Source organism: Gadus macrocephalus, chromosome 8, assembly GCF_031168955.1.
Source record: "Gadus macrocephalus chromosome 8, ASM3116895v1".
Lineage (NCBI taxonomy): Eukaryota > Metazoa > Chordata > Actinopteri > Gadiformes > Gadidae > Gadus > Gadus macrocephalus.
In genome coordinates this window covers 12,862,658-12,885,306 of record NC_082389.1, presented here as the reverse complement: position 1 = coordinate 12,885,306, position 22,649 = coordinate 12,862,658, and the positions used below count along the sequence as shown (strand labels likewise).

Here is a 22,649-nt window from a genome sequence, read left to right as displayed (position 1 = left end):
CGTGAACTAATGCATAGTGATGCATTCACAGCAGTGGACCCGGACTAAGACCTCGTGGTTGGCTGTGTTGGTCTTGTCTGAAAAGCAACAAGGATGAGGTTCAAAGGAAAGGGATTTATGTTTTATTCGGTTCCTTGTGGTGTTTTAAATGTGCATGAAAACCAAACAAAACGCGTAGACGCACTCAAATACACACACATACACGCATGCACACACAAACAGTAGAAGAGAGCATATACATCTTATATTCTGAGTGAAGCTATCTTCCCCCCCCCCCCCCCCTCACACACACACACACACACACACACACACACACACACACACACACACACACACACACACACACTTTCTGTAGTAGGTCCTTCAAATATGGAATATTCCAGGGTATTTAGAAGGTTAAAGAGCAAGTTGTAACCGCCATCCATTGTTAACATTTAGCCCACTGTTGACATTTAGTATGAGATTACAAGATAGGCCCATCCCTCTTATACCAGTAAGACTCACTGTATGTGTGTGTGTGTGTGTGTGTGTGTGTGTGTGTGTGTGTGTGTGTGTGTGTGTGTGTGTGTGTGTGTGTGTGTTTGTCAGTGTGTGTGTGTGTGTGTGTGTGTGTGTGTGTGTGTGTGTGTGTGTGTGTGTGTGTGTGTGTGTGTGTAAATCCGAATAATTAAATATGTTCTGGGAAAAAGAGACACTGTCCTTCCGCCACACGGTGGCAGTGTAGGCTAAGCAGGTCCCTCGCAGTACAGTCAGTGGCCTCGTTGAACTCAAGAACTAGCAATAACAGGTAAAGGTGCAAATGGAAAAATACATCAGAATATCAAAGGGTAGTTTGCTGTCACTATGACTGTGTGAGTTGGCACATTGCGTATGAGTTTTGATAACGAGTGACATTGCTTGCAAATCGGAATTTCATCTGGTATCTTTTTCCCCCTGACTCTCTGATACTCTGTCTGCTGTTTCCCTCTAAACCTTTTTCTCTTGTTCGTACTCCTCTTCAGATGTTCTGACATCATGTGGAGCACTTCGGTCGAAAAACGTAGCTGGCAAGCAAAGCAAATCTATCGTGAACCGAGTTGAAAGTTGACATGTCTCTTAAAAAAAGAAAAGAAAATATTTATCGACAAAAAGCAAAGTGAACAAACGTAAAAATAAAAACAATTCTCTAGACGATTATAAGCTGCAACCGTCGATTCAGAAGCCATCCCTTACATAAGCTCATCCTTATCCTGAAACGATATCACAGCACGACAGACGAGCAATTGAGTGCGGATGGGGGCGCTGCACTTTGCGATGCACGGCTGCTGCATCATGAATAAGTAATGACCCGACTGCCTTTCAAGTGCGTCTTCATTTTTTCTTCTTCTCCTTATTTCAGGCACCCACGTTTTTTTGTGTGAACCCCGTTAGAAGAGACAATGGTAGACTTTACGGTTTTTAATCCGTCAACTGTTCCGTGCGTGGGATTGCTTTCGTCCGTAGCCTCGGCTAGGACGAAATATACATAATACAACTATAGGCTATATATATATATATATATATATATATATATATATATATATATATATATATATATATAGTTGTGACGTCACACTTTACCATGCATGCTCATTCTCCTTGCTTCCTGATAACTTTCTCTTCTTTTCAAATCTCATATTCTCGCTCTCTTTTGTTTCCTCCGTCACCGGCTGCACGGCGCATGCCCCCCACTGGGGTCCTTTCAGCAGGGTTAAGTATTTAGAAGGGGGATCACATACAAAGAACTCTAATCATGCGCATAAGGGCACGAAAAGGCATGCGTGCATAGATAAGACACCGCGCGCTCATTATGTAGCAGCCTCGAGGGCTAATATTTAGGGATGACACACCAAAGAGCAGCTGCAACTCGCGCTCTCACACTGACGCGTGCGCGCGCACACACACACACACACACACACACACACACACACACACACACACACACACACACACACACACACACGCACGCACGCACGCACACACACACACACACACACACACACACACACACACACACACACACACACACACACACACACACACACACACACACACACACACACACACACACACACACACACACACACACACACACACACACACGCACAGAAGTGCGCACGCACGCAGGCGCACGCACGGATGTACATTTGTTCGAAGACTCCTGCAGATTATAATGACTTTGTGAAGGGAATCCAATTTTAGCTACTACTTGAAAAGCTGAATGGAGTTGTTTGAACCCGTGACGTGGGCGAGTAGCTGTCATTCAGACGGGCGGATGAACCTCCTCACATCATGTCAGACTCGAGGCTTTAATTCCACAACCTGTCGTCATAGGATAACGTTGTCTCAACGCTGAGCGAAAGGTAGCGTTACCTTACATTTCCCCACCGCGTGGGTTGTATGGCTTCGGAAACAGTACACTTCTTTAACTAAAATTAAAATTAGGTCAATTTTAAACCAATATATAAAGTAATAATGATCATATTATTAACAAATGAATTAACTACATACTATTATAACTATAAACAAATAATTCATTCCATGACTTCTAATGAATAGCCTAAATTCTAACTCAACCAAACAACGAATGCTACTTTAATAAATATGAGGTAGCCTGGGATTAGGGAAAAGGAAACGACAGAAAACCAATAGGCGATAGTTTGCGATTACGTAGCACTACTTCTCCCGCTCTCTCCTCCCCTTGTACTCGGTCTCTCCCTCTTCCTCCTTTCCGTCGTTCTCTCTCTCCTCTCTATTTTTCCCATGTGCTCTCTCTTGCTCTCTCCCCTAACCCTCCCCCCGTCTCTCTCTCTCTCTCTCTCTCTCTCTCTCTCTCTCTCTCTCTCTCTCTCTCTCTCTCTCTCTCTCTCTCTCTCTCTCTCTCTCTCTCTCTCTCTCTCGCTCTCGCTCTCTCTCTCTACTCTCCCTCTTTTTCTCTCTGTGTCTCTGCCGCCACCCCCCCCCCACATCTCCTTGATGTGATGTTTATGGACGCACAAGTCGTTCGCGCCGCCGCTCGGCATGTCTGCGCGCACGCACGATCAGCTGCTGCACTTTGATTAGCAGCAGCCGCGCGCGGACTAGCAGGGAGCGCGTGCAAAGTGAACCGAGAGGGGCACACATACACACACACACACAGAGGAAGAGGAAGAAGAAGAAGAAGCAGAGTAGGGCAGCGCGACCGCACCACCAGCACCACCATGGCCTCAAAGGAGACCACCGCGGCGGGCTTCATCAATGTCACCCGGGAAATCACAGGTAAACTACTTAACTACACATCTGCGGATTTGTTTTCGTCGGTGTTGATGTGGCGTAACCGCTGGCTGTCGCCACCTGCGGAGGACGCGTCGAGATGACAAGTCGAGCAAAGGAGCGCGTTCAAGTTCATGGTTCCTTTTGGGTTCTTCCTTTTGCGTTATTAGTTCTGTTTTCGTTCGATCCAGTGAAGGGTTTTTCTCGTGACTCAAACTCAGAGCAGCGCCGCGGCAATGTGTCCCGAGGCAACATGGATGGGTACATGTATTTGGGAATCGATTGTGTGTAGATGTTTATCGATTCGATCGAACGTTCACTTGCGATATTTTAAAAGGACAGGAGTCCAGGTCACACCATCTTATTAGAAAGCGCTATTGTGTGTGTGTGTGTGTGTGTGTGTGTGTGTGTGTGTGTGTGTGTGTGTGTGTGTGTGTGTTATTGTGGGAATGCGAAGCCTTTATCTGAAGCCAGTGTGCGCAGAGAGAGGGATGCTGACCCCTTGTAGCGCTTGGCTTCACAGCCCTGTCACACACACACACACACACACACACACACACACACACACACACACACACACACACACACACACACACACACACACACACACACACACACACACACACACACTTTAAGGTGCTAATCACGGAGCGTGTCTCACTGCTAATTACCGTGACATGGCGATAAGTCTGCTATTTACCTCAAACCTGGACAGACGGGGATCACATCCGTCTGGCCCCAAGATAAGTCCGTCACATTAGGGCCACGGTCACACCTGTGCTGCACTGGGTTCCAGGTGGGGGAAGAGGGTTTAATGGGGGTCATCATAGGTACGGCTGACACCCCCCGCCCACCCATCTAGCCCCAATCGCTGGAACTTCCAGCACCATCGTGATTGTGTGTGTGTATGTGTGTGGCCACAACAGTAGAGTGGGTTAAGGGGTTTAAGTGATTGGGTTTTACCCAGCTTAACGTCGCTTACACTGTTTGTCTTCGTTTGATCCCTACCTTCGATCTGTCTGTTTGCAAGCCGCACACACACACACACACACACCCCTCTCCTGTGATGCCATGGCTGCATGTTCGCAGTGTGGAAGACTCATTCACAGTTCTCCATGGATGTAGCACACCGTGTGAAGCAGTACCAAAGTAAAAAGCATGCGGTTGAGAACAACCGTTAGACTACCAAACCCTGAATCATCATGGTGGGACTCAAGACGTGCAGCATGGATAACACCTGTTCATGCCAGTCCATCGCGGGGGTGTGGGTGTGTGGGTGTGTGTGTGTGTGTGTGTGTGTGTGTGTGTGTGTGTGTGTGTGTGTGTGTGTGTGTGTGTGTGTGTGTGTGTGTGTGTGTGTGTGTGTGTGTGTGTGTGTGTGTGTACTTTAACTGGACAAACAGGGTGGGTGACAGGGATCAAGGCTGAGGGTGTTGACGCTAATCTTTTATTTTTGGTAAGGTACTGTTGTTATCTGAAGGCTGACCTGGGCCATGATGAACGAGCTCCAGGGGTTTGTTTCAGTTGGTGTTTTGTCTGAGGAGTGGAATGGACTAATGACTAATGAACGGTACTGAGGCGCTTTGTGACAATAATGTAGACGGCCAACCATCTGCCACCGTTCAGCGGGGCTGTAATGTTTTGGACTATTGAGAAGGACGTCGCTAAACATTGATTATTACGCGTAAACAAAAAAGCACAGTATTGACGACAGTCAGAAGAGAGATTTGGCAAGTGCAGTTTCCATGAATTGTGTCAGAAATCTCTTTAATGGGATGATGATATTGTGTTGTGTTTGATCTCCATTGAGGTCACGCTGGTCCAGCCAGTCTGGTTTGGCCCCAGAAGGACCTGGCCTATATAGCTTGGTCCATTAAACCACCAGCAAGTCTGTCTAACTTAGTCCATGAAGCCACCAGCAAGTCTGTCTAACTTGGTCCATTCAACCACCACCCAGTCTGTCTAACTTGGTCCATAAAGCAACTAGCATGTCTAGCTTGGTCCATGCAGCCAATAGCATGTCTAGCTTGGTCCATGAAGCCAATAGCATGTCCTCCTTGGGCTAGCCATTGTCCATGAAGGAAACGGCTAGTCTAACAAGCATGGAGAATCCGGCTAGCTGTTCTAGCTTGGTTGTGAAGCATGAAGCCGCTAGCTAGTCTTTACTCTCCAACTGGTTCCAGGAGTAGAGGCTTGGTAGTTCTCTCTCCTAAAACTCTGAGGCTAAAAATAGCACATTTATGATCCCTCAGCAATCGCTTCTGCCATTGTGTGGGTGCACGTGCGTGTGCGTATCTGTGCGTGTTATGTAACTGTATTAATATTTCCCCCACCCGCTTCACAGAGAGCATCCGGAAGGTTCTTGACAAGCAGCCCATCAAGTTTGTGCGAGCCATCAAACAGGACACCAAGAGCAGCCGATCCGAAGACCGCATCCTGGTAAGACGACCCCTTTTTCTTCTTCAGGTCTTCCTGCTGGGCGACGACCAGAAATGTAGTAGTTCTGGTGCTGCTTCTGGTACAGAGTTTTCAAGATTTAAATTTGCATTCAGATATAGATTCATCACCCTCACAGAGGTCGTTTCATTGTCATTAGTGACACAGTTGGTACATGAAACACCTAGAAAAACAGAGAAACAAAAGAACAAAGCAGGAACAAATATTGTAGACAAGATAAATACCCACAACCACCATGACATTTATTTACTGAAGGGTTCTCTTTTTATTAAGAAGGGTTGTATTTAGCACAGGATCAAGGGGAAATCAGTTGGGATTTCTTTTTAAGAGTTCAGATTGGTAGTTAAACCCAAGCTGCCTTACCAGACCTCCCGCACACACACACGCTCTGGCATTCACACACGCACACACACCCGTAAGAGGACCAGAGTGGACACCATGCCATGGCCTACTGAGTATGTCCTTTACTTTATTAGATGTGGCAGGTTGGCCTTAATGCCTCAGGCAAGGGCTTTCTGTGTGTGTGTGTATGTGTGATTGTGTGTGATTGTGTGTGTGTTCCTCTGTGCATGAATGTGTGTGTGTGTGTCTCCTTGTGCATTAAATGTGTGTATTTGTGAGTGTTTATGTGATGAAATGTGTGGGCGTGTGCATGCGTGTGTGTGGGGTCCAGAAGGGCTGTGGGCAGGTCTATATAATACAGTTTGTGGAGCCACAAGGCCTTCGCTGTTATTGAGACGTCCTCAATTAGTCAGCCGGCACACTAATGACTAATAGCAGCCTCTCTATCAGTCTCGTTCTCCGTCACACACACACACACACACACACACACACACACACACACACACACACACACACACACACACACACACACACACACACACACACACACACACACACACACACACACACACACACACACACACACACACACACACACACAGTCACACAGTCGCGTCTGTGTCGCTGCGTCTCCAGCTGCGATGAGAGATCAAGCCGCTTATTCCATGTTATTCTTGTTGCTCATTTGATCTTGTCTTTGTCTCTGGTATTTATCGCTGTGCTCTGTCGTCCCTAACGTCTGTCCCTCTCTCATTGTCTCTCTCTGTCCTTCTCTCTGTGTCTCTCTCTAATGTTACTACAACCTCCCCCCCCACTATTTTTTCGCTTCTTCTTTGTTTTTTTTCCAGCCCCTCCCACTTTAACTGTCCATCTCAATTATCCTCCTCTCTTGTCATCCCCTTCCCCCAACTACACACACACACACACACACACACACACACACACACACACACACACACACACACACACACACACACACACACACACACACACACACACACACACACACACACACACACACTGCTGTCGCCACCAACCATTCCCCTCGTCTATAACACTCCTATTGCCGCCCCCCCCCAACTCACGCCTACGCCCACTCAAGCACACTTGCATACGTGCAAGTGCACATACACACACGCAGCCTCACGCCATCACCACCATATCCCTCCAATCCCATCCGTCCACACTTCCACCCCCTGTTCATACGCATCCATACATGTAGACACAAAATGCCTCACACCCCTCTTCCAGTTTTCAGTCTCTCTCTCCCTCTCTCTCTCTCTCTCTCTCGCTCTCCCCCTTTCTCGATCTCCCTCCCTCTGTCTTTCTGCTTTTTAATGTTCCTGGTGAGGAGCTGGGGAAGAAGAGGAGGGCAGGGGGAGCTGGGGGAGGATAGGGCTGGGGGTTTGGGGAGGAGAGGGAGGAGGAGGAGGAGGAGGAGGAGGGAGATTTCTCGCAAATATTATTTGCTTCTCCTGCCTACACTATCTTTCTGAATCTAAATGGGCCCCAGCTAATTCCTGTGGATTCCATCTCAGAGAGAGAGATTCAGTTCATTGTCAAGGTCTAACGTCAGAAATGACTTGATGAATTCCAAACACAGAATTCATTTGAACAGAAGGTTGAATCATGTTTGGAGTTACATAGGGACTAGTTAAAAGAAACCAATTTCTCAGTCTTTCTATGTCGGTGCACACCGACACAGTTATTCATTGGTTATTTTCTTCATTTATTTTTAATTTCGTAATTCTGTCCTGTACCGTCTGCTGTGATGCCTTCAATTCCCTTCTTGGCTCAATGCAGTTAATTTTATGTAAAACATATTAGCAAGCAAACATGTGTACACATAAGCTTTGAATACAAAGCCTCAGCGATGTAATGGAAAAAATGGTAGCTTCACCTGAATTGTTCTCTGATGTTAAGGTTTTAATTGCTCAGTCTTTGAAAATGTAGTAGATTATAATTGCCATTGTTTTGGAATATCTTTGAATCTAATCAGGAAAGGTTTAATCTGTTGCTCCATTGTTGTCCTTTTGTCCACTGGGATTCTGTGCAGCCTCCATCAAGGAGTGTCTACAGTGTGTCGCTCTCTCCTCTCACCTCTTCCCCCTAGAGACTGCGGCTGCTTCTATAGACTTTCCAGCTATTTATGCGTGTGTGTTGTCTGTAGATGCTAATCACACACCCGCACGCACATGCCTTCGCACGCAACTGGCCAGGGAACATCTCAGCGTGACAAAGTATAAACAACCAGGTTGAAGTGGTGGAGATTAGCGTGTGTGTTACACACACACCATAAATTAACTAAGTAAGGGGGCGTGTCACAGACACATAAACACATACAAGCATGTGCATTATTTGATCATTATTTCAGGATGAGACGCAGCTCTGAGACCAACCATGAGCGATGTTTAAATGGAGGGTGTCTGTCTGTGGGGGTGGTTGTGTGTGTGTGTGTGTGTGTGTGTGTGTGTGTGTGTGTGTGTGTGTGTGTGTGTGTGTGTGTGTGTGTGTGTGTGTGTGTGTGTGTGTGTGTGTGTGTGTGTGTGTGTGTGTGTGTGTGGGGGTTGGTGTTCGGTGTGGCGTAGGGACAAAACTGCATGACACAAAAAGTGTTTTGCTCTGGGCCCCAACAGCCCAATAGACGGAGAGGAGTGGAAAAGAAAGAAGACGCAAAGAATGAACAGAGCGAGAGTGGAAGTGAAACCACGGGAGACCCGCCATTCTCTCAGCGAGTCGCGTTATCCCGATCGCAGTCATTCGGCTCCCCCTTTACTTATTTGGTGTGATCGTTGCCCCATTTCCTCCCCCCCGGCTTTGCCTCACTCGCTCCCCCTTGTTCCCCCTCGTTCCCGCATTTCCCTGCCCGTAAGCCTGCTATTATGGGCTGTGGCGCCGCCATGCGCGGTCGCATGGGATGCAACGCGCTGCTGCATCTTCCATTGCCCTCTTTCATTCCCCTCCAAGTGTAGACCTACAAACACATGCACAGACGTACAATGGGCCCTGTCGTGTGTGTGTGTGTGTGTGTGTGTGTGTGTGTGTGTGTGTGTGTGTGTGTGTGTGTGTGTGTGTGTGTGTGTGTGTGTGTGTGTGTGTGTGTGTGTGTGTGTGTGTGTGTGTGTGTGTGTGTGTGTGCCAGCCACAAAGGGCCGATGCTTGTCAGGTTCTGATCTGCGCCTGGGAGTATAGCTAGTGTGTTTTCTGATCCTTCCAATGGGTGGATGTGTTCAATGTGACCACAGTGCATGCTGTGGTTTTAGGGGGGCAGGGTAGCCTGGTGTTTCAAGTTGTCCCGGACTCCAAGCCAAGAGGTTCTGGGTTCACTTCATTGAGCATCATGCCTTTACTCCCCAACACCCCCCCCACCCCCCCACCATACCTTCTTCCTGAGGACCTGTTTCTGAACTTGCTGTGGATCACTCTGGATGTAAAGCATCTGCTAAACGGCCGGTTGGTTAACGGTTAAAGAAGCGCAGCCCGGGGAGTTTCAAACCGCGAGATGGTTTTAGATGACAAAACCAAGCCGCAAATGTTGTTGGCACACGTCGAGGGAGTGCGGCAGACTGGCAGGGCTGTTTATTAGGAGGACTTTTAGTCCTCGTAGGAAATGTACCATTGTTGTAGTTTGCAGTATTTTTTTTGGGCCAGACTGCTGTTCCCCAGTGTCACCGTTATTCCTCAGTGTGAAATCGGCATTCTGCCTGGAAACGTGCGCTTTGCTGTTAGGTTGTTGTCGATGGCACAGCGTTTCCGGGCGTCTGTTTCACACAATCTTCTCGTGAAAAAGGCCCTTTCTGAATACCACACCTGCCCCGGCAAGGCTTTTTTTTTTTTATTCCATTTTCTATCTGTGCTACTATTAGCTCATTTAGCAGACGCTTTTATCATCGGTGTCCCGCAATGGATTCAGATACATATCATTAATAACAGGTAGGATAATGCGATGTGTATTGGCTACGGACATAAGGTTTCTCACCCAGAACCTTTGGTTGAAGGTCAGACCCCCTAACCGCTAGGGATGCAAAACTCACGGGTCGGATCGTTTCACGGTTTTTGAGTCACGGGTCGGATCATTTTCGGATCAACAACAACAAGAAAGATAACAAGACAAATTGTCTTAAAATAAAATCTTCAAATGTGTAAAAGAAGATGTCCTTCCAATGTATAAATGAAATCTTAAAATATTTAAAAACGAAATAAAGTGCAATCTGAGACATTATTCCTTCTTCTTTTTAACATGGATAGTATATCAAATGAAAAACCTGTGTCCAAAGGAAGCACAGCAGACCTGGATTTACAACTTTAAATTCAGGATGTCTGCATGGCCTGGGGAGAGTGTAGAGTCTAAACTCTCCCCAGGCAATGGAGAAATTCTCATCTTTATTTTTTTTCATCAAGCATCGTAGCGAAATACAGTTTCTGTCGTGTTTTATTTGGCATTTTGTAAATCCATGGATTTCTGTTGGAAGACTCATTGCTCGTTGACCGGAAACGGAAAGGGTGGCTGGTTGTAGTCTTTTCGCTCAGCCAAATACCCGAGACAGCAGGACCAATAGTCAACATCTCGGTGTCAATCACTATATTTCATCCTAGACAAACCAGAAAGGGGGCTCAATGTGCTAAATACCGGAATTGTCCTTAAACATGCGCCGATCACGTGAACGAACAATTGTTTTATTTTTTTTGTCATCTGATCCGCGGATCACTTGCGTCCCGAACCGTGATGGTTGATCCGTACGTATCACGGGTAATCCGTGATCCATTGCACCACTACTAACCGCTAGACCTTTGCCCTCTATAAAACAATGTGTAGTGCTCAGATGCAGCTCCTGCAGCCAGTGTTTCCAGTTTCCACAGTGGGCTGCATTCCGGTTGTCTTGTCTATCTAGCGATTGGCCTCAAGCTTCTTCACAAATCTCCAGATGTCTCACACCATCTCCAGCTGTTTATGTCATTGATCTCCAGATGTTTTCTCGATCTCCGTTGTACCCGCCGTTCTGATCGTTGAATGTTGGTCAAGAAGCTCATTCTGCCAACGACTCTGCTCGGGTGCCATTACAGGGAGTGTTTCAGTGATCTGACCTTTACTCAACACCCGGCCATATGGCCACTTAACGCAAACGTGATTGGCTACAGAGTCTCAATATTGTGATTGGTCAGATCATCGACGTCTACTTTAATGACAGTGAAGTAGCTCAGCTGTCCCAATCAGTCCCTACCGCACATTGCTCCTCTTATAGCGGTACTGCTGGAGTGCAAGGCTTCAGATAGAATGATTAAGTAAACACAAATCCACAATTTCAGTAGGAAAACTGAACTGTTTTTCTGTCTCACAAATGGGGTTACATTTTTGGCAAAAATGTATAAAGTTGTTACCCTAACAGGGGAAATTCTCTCTATAATACATGAAGTCTGTTGAGTCGGGCTAAAAACGTTTTCCCAGAGTAGTAGCTTTCTATAAGCGGTGCCCCTTAGCCAAAGCGGGTGTGACGTGGGTTTTGACAACGTCCTCGCACTTGCTCCCATGGAACACCGCTCAAACCTTATCAACTGTCACCATCGCTCAGATCGCCATTTTTGAAACTCTGAGGCAGCAATTCTCCTGCTAAAACGTGGGTTTACTTATCCTTTAAGCACAAGAAATGAGACGACCCGAGAGCACTCTAGTGCTCTATCTATGTCAACTGTCTTGTTGAACTGTGTGTGCTTGACAAAAAACGTCTAGACTCATGGCTGATTCAGCAACTTCCTGCTGCCTTTACCGTCAATGGAGAGCTAGGGAGTATCAGAAACTATTTTCGGAATGTGTGTGTGTGTGTGTGTGTGTGTGTGTGTGTGTGTGTGTGTGTGTGTGTGTGTGTGTGTGTGTGTGTGTGTGTGTGTGTGTGTGTGTGTGTGTGTGTGTGTGTGTGTGTGTGTGTGTGTGTGTTATGCTAGAATCAATAGGCAACCTTAAAAGCTTGGCAGGTACACGTTGAAAGGTTAATTAAGGTTGTAGTGATTGGAAAGCAGCGTGCGAGAAAGTCTATGCTTTTTATGGCATTTCCCCCCTGATCTATGGGTTTCATGCACTCTACACAACTTAATTTGGTGAGTCGGATGAAAATAATGAGCAGCGTGGATGGTGATTCATTTCTGTTCTCGATGCATTAAAATTGATGTCATTTAGCAGACGGTTTTACCGAAAGCACCTTGCATTGAGTTTGTGGAAGGTTTCGCCATGTCGCAGACATATTTGTCAAAGTGCATTGAATGACTTGAGACGCATGTCATCGAGGAGCAGGTCGGGGGTTAAGCATGACCACCCTGTCCTGCCCCAACATTAATATGTTGTCCCAGGGGGATGTAGGCACCGTGTGCCTCGACTGCTGCCGTTTGAACAACGACATTAGTCATCAAACGGCGACAATGAAGGCCGCTGAGGACAGAAAGTTCACAACAATACAGCGACAATACCTCTTTGCAGGGGAAAATAGAATGGGGAATCATAACAAGTTTTTGTCAAGACGTGAATTGGATAAAGCAAGCAAACTTTATAATAAAAGAGGCCCAACGTTTAGACTCTTCTGGGGAGGGGGGGAGGGCTTGCGAGGAAGATGCACAATGCGTTGTGCACCATCCGTGTCTTTGGGAGCGGATTGAGGTGCCGGTGTACTCGCTCAGTGTAGTTGCCAACGCTATTCTCCTAGTTTCTAAGGGAGCCGGGATTGGTTTAGCTTGTTGCTATTGCTTCTCCGCACAGGGGGCGTTGAGCTTCGTTCCTCAATTGTACGAGGGGAGAAGAGGTCTTGTTTCATTTATTTCCAACAGTGGGTTCGGGTTGTCACCGTCATCGCTGTGTCTTGGGGTAGGGGGGGGGGTTACAGTTCAGAACCATGAGCGGTGTCCATGGAGAGTGTATCTGTGGTGTTGGGACAGACCGCACCCTCTCCCTCGCTTTGTGTCCCCATCGGGAAGAGGGATGGAGAATGGAAGAGATGCCAGCTGGTGGTGCTCTTTCTTTCTCTCTTTTTCTGTTGCTCTCCTCTCTTTTTCTTTCTCTTTTTTGTTTTCTCTCCCTCCCTAGTTTTTTTACCCTTCTCTCTATCTCGCTCGCTCTTTATTTTAGTCTCTTACTGTCTTAACCATCTCCTACTCTCATACTATTCTTTTTGTCTCACACTATCAATCTCCCCCTTGCGCTCAATATTCACCCCTCTCTAACTCCCGATCCCTCTCTCACTCCCCCTCTCTCTGTTTGTTTCTTTACCACCGGGGCTAGTTATCGCGACATAGTTTCTCTACTATGAAGCATTCCAGTTGCATCACAGCGTATATTCATATTTAATTAGCCTGTTCTGTGTGTTTGGCCCTCGCACTCGCCCACTCTCTCCTTCAATGTAAGATCTGTGCTTCGCTCAGTATTCTCTCGTACCCCGTTCCCCCATCTCATCCTTCTTTCCCTTTTTACTGTCGCCCTTTCATCTTGCTTTCCCTCCATCCATCTCTCGCTATGGTTATTGTTTTTTATCTCCTCAGCTCTCTGCCTCTGTCTGTGTCTACCTCTGTCTTACCATCTGTCTGCCTCTTTCTCTTGGTCTCCCTCACTGTCTTTCTCTCACTCTCTCTGTTTGTCTGTTTCCCTGCCTCGTCAGCCTTGTTTATCTGTCTCACGGTCTCTGTCGTCTTTTTCTGAGGGGATGTGGAACAGCTAGTGATTCATGAGAGCTCTGCATTTCATTTCACTAAAGTCTCCTCGATTGGCTTCTTCTTCTCTCTCTCTCTCTCTCTCTTCTAGTCCTCCATCTCTCTCTGTTTCCTGTCTTGCTACCCTCAATCCTTGACTCTCTCTCCATCTCTCTCTCTGTATAGCTACGTGCCCGATCTCCCTCCTTATCTCCCATTCTCTAATGTCTACTTATAAACAGGACCTGGGGCGCGCGCACACACACACACACACACACACACACACACACACACACACACACACACACACACACACACACACACACACACACACACACACACACACACACACACACACACACACACACACACACACACACACACACACACACACTGTGTGTGTGTTTGGGGCTGTGTTTTTATGACGCAAAGAGGAGGAAAGGGGGAGTGAGGGAGACAGAAAGAGTTTTGGAGAGAGATTGCAGCAGGAGAGGATACAAGCGGGAAGGAGGAAGTGAGGGGGAGAGATGGAAGAGATGAGATGATGTCAACTCAGCAAGGTGCAGTGTTTTGTTTGTGCGGCTGAGCTTCTGTGTGTGTGTGTGTGTGTGTGTAACAGAAATCAGTACGAGATGCAGCTGCAACGTGTGTGTTTGCTTTAGAATGCCCTTGTAGCTGGACCAGGGAGCCCATAAGCGGCAAGAGCTGGCACCAGTTGGGAGTCCAATTCCCGAATACACACACGCACGCGCACACGCACACGCACACACACACACACACACACACACACACACACCGTAGTGCTGCTTGTTTGTTGTTTCCGTACACGTGCGTCCCATCTGACATGCACGCTCCTGCCCTGCCCCCCCGGTCTGGTGTGCACCCGCTAGTCCTTTGAACTTTCCTGACACCTCCCGCAACCCCTCTTCCCATCACAAGCATCCACCACCGGGAGTCATACCCCACCACCGGCCCCTCTCTGCTCCACCTCTGCATCTCATCAACCATCAGCCCCTCCCCTCAGCACACAGCCACTAACTCTGCCAGCTTCAGATCCACCCCCTGTCGTCCGTTCTCTCCTAAAGCCACGGGCACGCCGCCGCCTCACGGCCCACACTGCCGCGCCGCTGTTCAGTTTGAAAGCGTTGCCGCACCTGATGTAGCTCTGTAGCTTTTCTGCAGTTGTTTAATCCAATAAGGGAAGAATGACAGGTGCGCGCTGGGAGCTTCGGATGCGTGCGGCGCCGCTCTCTGGGCTTCCTAACACCAGACAACCAGCCACACCCCCCTGCCCACAGCCCCTCTCAATCGAGAGGCCCGTCCGTCTTTCTCTTTATCTCTCTGTCTCTCTCTCTCTGTCTCTGTCTGTCTGTCTCTCTCTCTGTCTCTCTGTCTCTCTGTCTCTCTGTCTCTCTGTCTCTCTGTCCCTCGGCCTCTCTGTCTCTGTCTCTCTGTCCCTCGGCCTCTCTGTCTCTCTGTCCCTCGGCCTCTCTGTCTCTGTCTCTCTGTCCCTCGGTCTCTCTGTCTCTCTGTCCCTCGGCCTCTCTGTCTCTCTGTCCCTCGGCCTCTCTGTCTCTCTGTCTCTCTGTCCCTCGGCCTCTCTGTCTCTCTGTCCCTCTGTCTCTCTGTCTCTCTGTCCCTCGGCCTCTCTGTCTCTCTGTCTCTCTGTCTCTCTGTCCCTCGGCCTCTCTGTCTCTCTGTCTCTCTGTCTCTCGGCCTCTCTGTCTCTCGGCCTCTCTGTCTGTGTTTCTCTCTTTCCCTATAGTTCTCTGTCAGGCTGCACTAGTCTCTCCGTCTCTCTGTCTCTCTTTCTCTGTCTCTCTCAGTCTCTACAGTTCTTCTGCCAGGCTGCACTAGTCTCTCTTTGTTTCTATCTCTTCTCTTGTGTCTGTTCTCCCTCTTTTGGTATGACAGGCATGGGTGCCCCCCTGGCTTCCCCCTCCCCCCCTTTTTTCTCACTCTCTCTTAATCTCTCCTTGAATGTCTCTCTCTCTTTCTGTCATCTCCGTTGCTCTCTCTCTCTCCCTCACTCTCACTCTCTCTCGGATCGCCTCAATTCTTCTTTGCTTCACCGTCCCCTCTCTCTCTCTCTCTCTCTCTGTCTGTCTCTAGACCCCCTAGAGTCTCACACACACACACACACACACACACACACACACACACACACACACACACACACACACACACACACACACACACACACACACACACACACACACACACACACACACACACACACACACACACACACACACACACACACACACACACACACACACACACACACACGTACGTGCTTGGGGCCCTTGCCGTTGGGCTGAGTGGAAACTGTTTAATAATATGGGATGGAAATCAGCCCTTTGTGTTGTGATAATGATTCTGATTCATCTCTGGAAACATAGCATGGCAAAATGCAAAGTAGAGAGTGTGTGCGTGTGCGCACTTCCATTAGATAGTCTTTCAATGTTTCACTCTGCTGGTTAAGTTTCAGAATTCAGGGGGAGGATTGCGCTCTGTTTATCAAACTGAAATATTGGCTAACCAACTGGTCCTGATGGAAGCCCAGGACAAACATCCAGAAATATGTTGGACAATTTCCACTGGATTTTGACCGTGTAGGAGCTGTAACCTTGATCAAAGCACAATAGGATTCAGCTCCAGATCGCTCTATTTTATCCCCATAACAAATCTGTTATTATGATTCAAACGATGCATGGTGGTCTTAATGGTTGTTGTCTGGAGTGAAATGCCTGCCATATGGATCGGTTTTCGTTGTTTCAATCACCCGTGAATGATCCATCGAGACACGCACGAACGCACACGCGGACTATTGCACTATCTCGTCATAAAACTGTGCATTATTATTTTACTGCTTTTCACTCGAAGACGTCGGTTTTTCTGACCATGAAGGTTTGATGAAGGGGACGATGGTATTGTTTGTGGTTTTATTACACTTTTTATTTAATTCATCATTGGTTTCATTCCGCTAAGGCTCATCTTCCAAACTCCTATCCTCTGCTGCGTTTTAAAATACATTCGTAAGAGGTTTTCTAAAGGCGTACATGGGAACTGTGTCGTGACTAATGAGCATCTTCTGAACTTGCAAAACTTGTCTGGGTCGGGCGGTGGGGGGGCGATCTGTCTGTACTTCTCTTCCTCCTTCAACATTCTCTCCCTTTCGCTTTCTTCCTTTCTTTCTCTCTCGTTCTGCTCTCTGCGGGGGTCTGTAGCATCGCCCGGGTAAGTCTCTTCTAGTTTGGAGACAGGGACACACTCTGAGGGCCAGGAGCTTGCACTGGGAGCCAGGCTCCTCCTGCTCGAAGAACAAGGGGCCTCCAATGGGAAACGTGGGCTTCCTTCTTTGAGATCCAGGGGCCCGCTGCTTTGAGATCCAGCGGCCCGCTGATCTGACAGCCAGGGGCCTGATCGGAGAGCCAGGGGCCTCCTGCTCTAAGAACAAGGGGCCTGCTATGAGAGCAGGGGGCTACCTTGTTTGAGAACCAGGAGCCTGCTGGTCTGAGAGCCAGGGGCCTGTTTTCAGAGCCAGGGGCCTGTTTTCAGAGCCAGGGGCCTGTTCTGAGAGCCAGGGGCCTGTTCTGAGAGCCAAGTGTTTGGTCTGAGAGCCAGGTTCCCTCTGCTTGGAGAACCGGGGGCTCGGTCTGAGAACCAGGGGCCGGTCTGAGAGCCAGGAGCCTGGTCTGAAAGTCAGGGGCCTGGTCTGAGAGCTAGGGGCCTGGTCTGAGAGCCAAGGGCCGAATTTGAGAGGCAGGCCCCGGTGCATAAGATAGTCTGGAGGAGCCTGTCTAAGATCTCTAATACTACAGATATCTATCCATCTATCTATCCTGGTTTTCCCATCACCGTCAATGGTCCTTTCGCTGTCTTCTAGGCTCTTTCTGTCTGGGGTTATCTGTATTTGTTTGTCTGTTTTCTCCTGTTTATTACTCTATTATTGTCTCTCTGTATGTATTTCTTTCTGACTGTTTATTTTCCTCTCTCTCTCGAAAACTCTGTGTTCTTCTAAGTGTGTTTCTGTCTAATTCGCTGTATCTCCATCTCTTTTTCACCATCGCTGTCTATCTCACTCACTCTCAGTTTCTGTAAACATCTCTCTACGTCCCTTTCTATAGTCCTCCATCTCCTCTCTCTTTAGGATTGTTTCCCTATATGTCTACATCGCTAGCTCTGGCAGTTTCTCTCTCTCTCTCTCTCTCTCTCTCTCTCTCTCTCTCTCTCTCTCTCTCTCTCTCTCTCTCTCTCTCTCTCTCTCTCTCTCTCTCTCTCTCTCTCTCTCTCTCTCTCTCTCTCTCTCTCTCTCTCTCTCTCTCTCTCTCTCTCTCTCTCTCTCTCTCTCTCTCCTCTCTCGCTTAACAGTTTCCTACTCTGTCTATATCTCTGTCGCCCACTCTCTCCTCCTCTCTATCTGCCAACATCGCTCTCACTATCGCCCCCTCTCTCTCACCCTCCCTCTCTTCCTTCCCTCCCTCCCTCCCTTCCTCCCTCCCCCACTCAGCGGGGGTCCATTACCTATTCAGCAGGGCGAGGCCTTGAGGAATTGAAAGCGACAGAGCAGAAAAAGAAGAGAAAGAAAATCTGCGAAGCCAAGGAATGGGACAAGGGAACCAAGAGGGGGAGGGGGGTGGTGAGGTGGTAAGGCTGGGAGAGGTGGTGGGGGTGAAGGGGTGAGGAGGTGAGCCAGACAAGCCACCGTCGCCATGGCGCGCAGCAAGGAGGCGGAGAGGAGGGGATTAAGGACGGTGGATGGTAGGAACACAGATTTCCATGGCGATAAGCGAGGTTGTTTGGGACAACAACCGGGAGAGGAGAAAAGAGGCAACAAAATGGCACATCAAATGGACGCGATTGGAGGGGAATCAAAATGTGACGCGCACGAACACACACATTTGCACGCACTCTTCCTCAGACAACTCCCGAGTATACACACACACACACACACACACACACACACACACACACACACACACACACACTCACACCCATCAGAAACTCCAAGCACATACACCTTCCAAACACACAGAGCAGGGAGACACACTCCCTCAACCCCCCGCACCCCAACAATGTATCAGATGGTTGTTTTGGTTGGCCTTTGTGTGTGTGTGTGTGTGAGGGACAGGAAGGAGAGTGTGAGGGAAGGATTAGCCAGAAGAGTAGGAGAAGAAAGGGAGAAGAGATGCACAGTCCCTAGATGACGGATGCTAATTATGGATTTTGAATTATGAATGAGATTAATTATTTGGGCCTACGTTAATGTGGTCACGTTTTCTTAAGACCCCTGTCTTTTAAAAAAAATACTTTCTGCCTTTCTTTGTGTCTCTTTCCTTGCGGCTCGCTCTCTCCCTCTCGCCTGCTCTTGCTCTCAGTATCTCTCTCTCTTTCTATCTATCTCGCTCCTTCTCTCCCCTTGACCCCTTCATCTTCTTTGGATTCAACAATGGATATTTCTCCACTGTTTACTCGTTGCCTGCCTGCTCGTCGTTTTTTATCTGATCTTGTTCCTCTCTTTAATTCCCCGTATTCCTCCCTCCCTCCCCCCCTCGTCCCCCCTCCCTCCCCCCTCGTCCCCCATGGCCCCGGCTCTGCAGCGATCAGTCTAGGCTACGCTGTTTAGCAACGAACAGCGGGCTCCATCAGGACAATGTTGTGTGATGGATTGTATTGTCAAGTGGCTAACCGGGAGTCTCGTATGACACACGCACGCTCAATCTTACACACGCTCACACTACAATAGACAGTAACACACACACACACACACACACACACACACACACACACACACACACACGGTCCCCGCCATCGTTAGCATGATAACGTCTGCCGCGCTTAGCGTGAGTGATGAGGCGCTCAAACGAAGAACCGCCATGATTTGTTTGTTTCTTGATGCGCTGCTTGTGGGTTGTGATGCCCGCCATGCGATTAACATTTAGCACTTCCTGTGGGCTGACAGTCAACTGAATGAACGTCCTTCCCTCTCCCCTACAGGTGCTGGCCACATGGAGGCTGTATCTCTTCGCTGTCAAAGTTCCCACCAAGGTAAACGCACTCCTCTTATTCCTGTTTCGCCTCCTCTCCATTTTCCTCTTCTCCTCTTCTTTCTGCTCCTCCTCCTACATTTTCCTCTTCTTCCTCCTGCTCCTCCTCTCCCTTTACCTCTTCTCCTCTTCCTTCTGCTCCTCCCTCCTCCCCTGCCCCTCTCATCCTCCTCCTCTCTGGCTGTGGAATCTATTTCATGGTCGGGTCGTGACCCTTCTGCGGTGATTAGAGACATATTGGACCAATCCGAGCCGACACATCGGGCTGACAGCGGGCCAGCCGCGCTAATGATCATTGCAATAATCATAATTATTATTGTAATTGGAAGCGATCATTCTGATAATGGCTTGCCTCCATGTGATGTTTGGAGCAGATTATAGCTCCGGTTGATGGGAGACTGGGATTTAGATGGGTTGATTTGGGGGGGTTGAAACTAGGTAGTTTCGTGGAATGACCTTTTCGTGAGAAGAAAAGGATGGGTTCAAATCTTCTGAGATGGGTTTTTCTCCTCAGCCAGAAATACATTTCATTTTCTTTTCTTTCCTTCTTTCGATCAGGTGGAGGTCACGTTCAATTTCCTGGAGATCCGAGCAATGAACACATTTCCAGAGTTCCAGGTACGAACGACAACAAACTGTGTAGCAACCTCCGGGTTAACCCGCTGCTCAGGCTCAGTCTCTTATTGCCCACTCAATTACCTTGACAAGCTGCTAACTCATCTACACTCTGCTCGCTCTACTAAATGCTGACTGTATTCACTTGAGTTGGTCATTAACCGATTGCTAACTAACTCATCGAAACTCTGCTATCTCTACTAAATGCTAACTGTATTCACTTTAGTTGGTCATCAAGCGACTGCTAACTAACTCAGTTTAACTGAATTCACTTGGGTTGGTCATTAACCGACTGCTAACTAACTCGTCGACACTCTTCTGAATGAGTTAAGTTCCTCTGCTAAATGCTAACTCCATCCATTCTAAGTTAGAAACATTTGACCTGTGAGTCTTTAAATGGACACTTTTGTCCAAAGTGACTTATTTCTTTAATGCATGTCATTAGCAAACAGGTTGGGGGTTCAGGCGTCTTGCTCAAGGATGCCTACAGGTCGGCTGAGGTTGTCAGGGTTTGACCCCACAACCCATCTGCCGGGAGTCGAACACCATTGCCATTAGACTGCCGCCTGTCCTCAACTGGCTCCACTTTATAAACTGATCAATATTTAATCGTGTTTCAATAGCACTCAAAAATGATGGATCAATTAGTGCCTATATTTTCTGTGCTGGCAAAGCACTGTGAATGTTGTGTGACGGTAGACCCGGCTCACCCATGACCCATGCCCTCTGCCCCCCCCCCCCCGCCCCCCCGGCGCAGGTGGTGATCGACACGGACAAGACCACCTACTCCCTAAGGCTCCAGAGCCAGGAGCAGGTGGACCATGTGGTCGGCCACATCAACTACGCGCTCTCCCGTGTCTTCAACAACTCCATCTACGCGTGAGTCATCTGACCTCAAGGAGTCCTGCTCAGTTAAAGCAGAGCTCCCGGGGGGGGGGGGAAGATGGCACAAAGCCCGGGCCGGAAACCAAGAATGTAAAGGGGCGGGGTTACACCTTGTTTCCTGTTTATTTCAGATGAGGATTTTAATAATTGGATTTCTACTATTAGAACTGTAGGTTGATGTGAATAGTTGTTCGGTTGGAGTGAGGTTTGGCAAGCAAGCAGAGTCAGACAGTGACATTGGTGAAGAATAAGAGCAGGGAGGAGGCAGGGTTTGATGCAAAATAATTCGGTTTATTATCTTATTCTTCAGGTTGATTTGATGCTTAATTTTGCATCCATTTTACTCAGTTTGTGTGCTGCATAAAAGGACAACAAAAAGATAACAATACAATTAGAAAATGATCAAACACATAAATTAAAGGCACATGGTACATGTCTGGCAATCAAAGGAATCTGGCATAAATCAAAGACAATATAATTATTAGATTGACTCTCGTTAACTGAAAACACACACAGGATGCAAGAGCTTGCTGGTGGCGAGTAACAAGCAAGAGCCAAAGTGTGCACAAACAATGTAAAGTCTCTGCCCCTCCCCCAACAGGAGAGGTGTTCGTGGTCAGGTGTCAGGTGGCAAAAGTTTGTCTCGGACGGGCAGATTCAACACATTCATTGTGTTGAAAGAATAACAATGGAATAGAGAGGGAATTAAATGGAAGTCTTTGGGAGTGGGAGTCTTTTCATCTACCGTTACCAGTCCACACAGTGTTGTTTTAAAAAGCTTTACAGACCCTTTTTCAAAGAACGTTGGTGTCTGGACAGGATGTTGGAAAAGGGAAAAGTTTGACTACTGCTGGCCAAGTTTTTGTTGGCTGACAAATGATCTGCTAATAAATTCCCGCCTCCACCAACACAATGGTCTGAAACAAATATGAAGCAAAACAAAGTGAGACGCTCCATTCACCCAGTTTTGAGCTAGCCGTTTTTTGTAAGACTAAAGCGTAAGAAACTCGCCCCTTCTCATGCCTTCAACAACTCTGTTTAGGCGTAAGAAACACTCCCTCAGCCTCCCTCTCTTAATGATGTACTCTTTCAACACCTCTGTAAACGTGTGCGCTTTTTCTGCGAGGCAAGCAACCATCTCTCTTCTCCATAATAGATAAAATGTTCTTCATTAATCCCAGATGGGAAATGCAGTGGTCACAGGTGCACAAATACAGAACCGTAATGAGGTTTCTATGTTATAATGTAATGAAGAACAACAGAAAACACAGAAACCTATGATTATTCTCTGTACACGAGCAGTAGACGTAAAATGTTAATGCAGAAGGATAAAAAAAATAAATAACATGGCAAAGCGGGAAG

At 47.8% G+C, this 22,649-nt stretch overlaps 2 protein-coding genes across 2 annotated transcripts in view; one reads left to right on the top strand and one right to left on the bottom strand.

The window, feature by feature from the left end:
* Positions 1–19,927, bottom strand: part of slc7a8b (solute carrier family 7 member 8b) — a 63,107-nt gene extending 43,180 nt beyond the window's left edge. The window contains exon 1 of the mRNA XM_060059096.1: positions 19,917–19,927. The gene's annotated coding sequence lies outside the window, so the exon portion shown is untranslated. The remainder of the gene's footprint in view (positions 1–19,916) is intronic.
* The window catches only part of carmil3 (capping protein regulator and myosin 1 linker 3), an 81,189-nt gene continuing 61,544 nt past the window's right edge, over positions 3,005–22,649 (top strand). The window contains 5 exon segments of the mRNA XM_060059088.1: positions 3,005–3,276; positions 5,615–5,709; positions 19,738–19,788; positions 20,346–20,405; positions 21,160–21,281. Coding sequence (XP_059915071.1) covers positions 3,219–3,276; positions 5,615–5,709; positions 19,738–19,788; positions 20,346–20,405; positions 21,160–21,281 — 386 coding nt within the window. The 5' untranslated portion in view covers positions 3,005–3,218.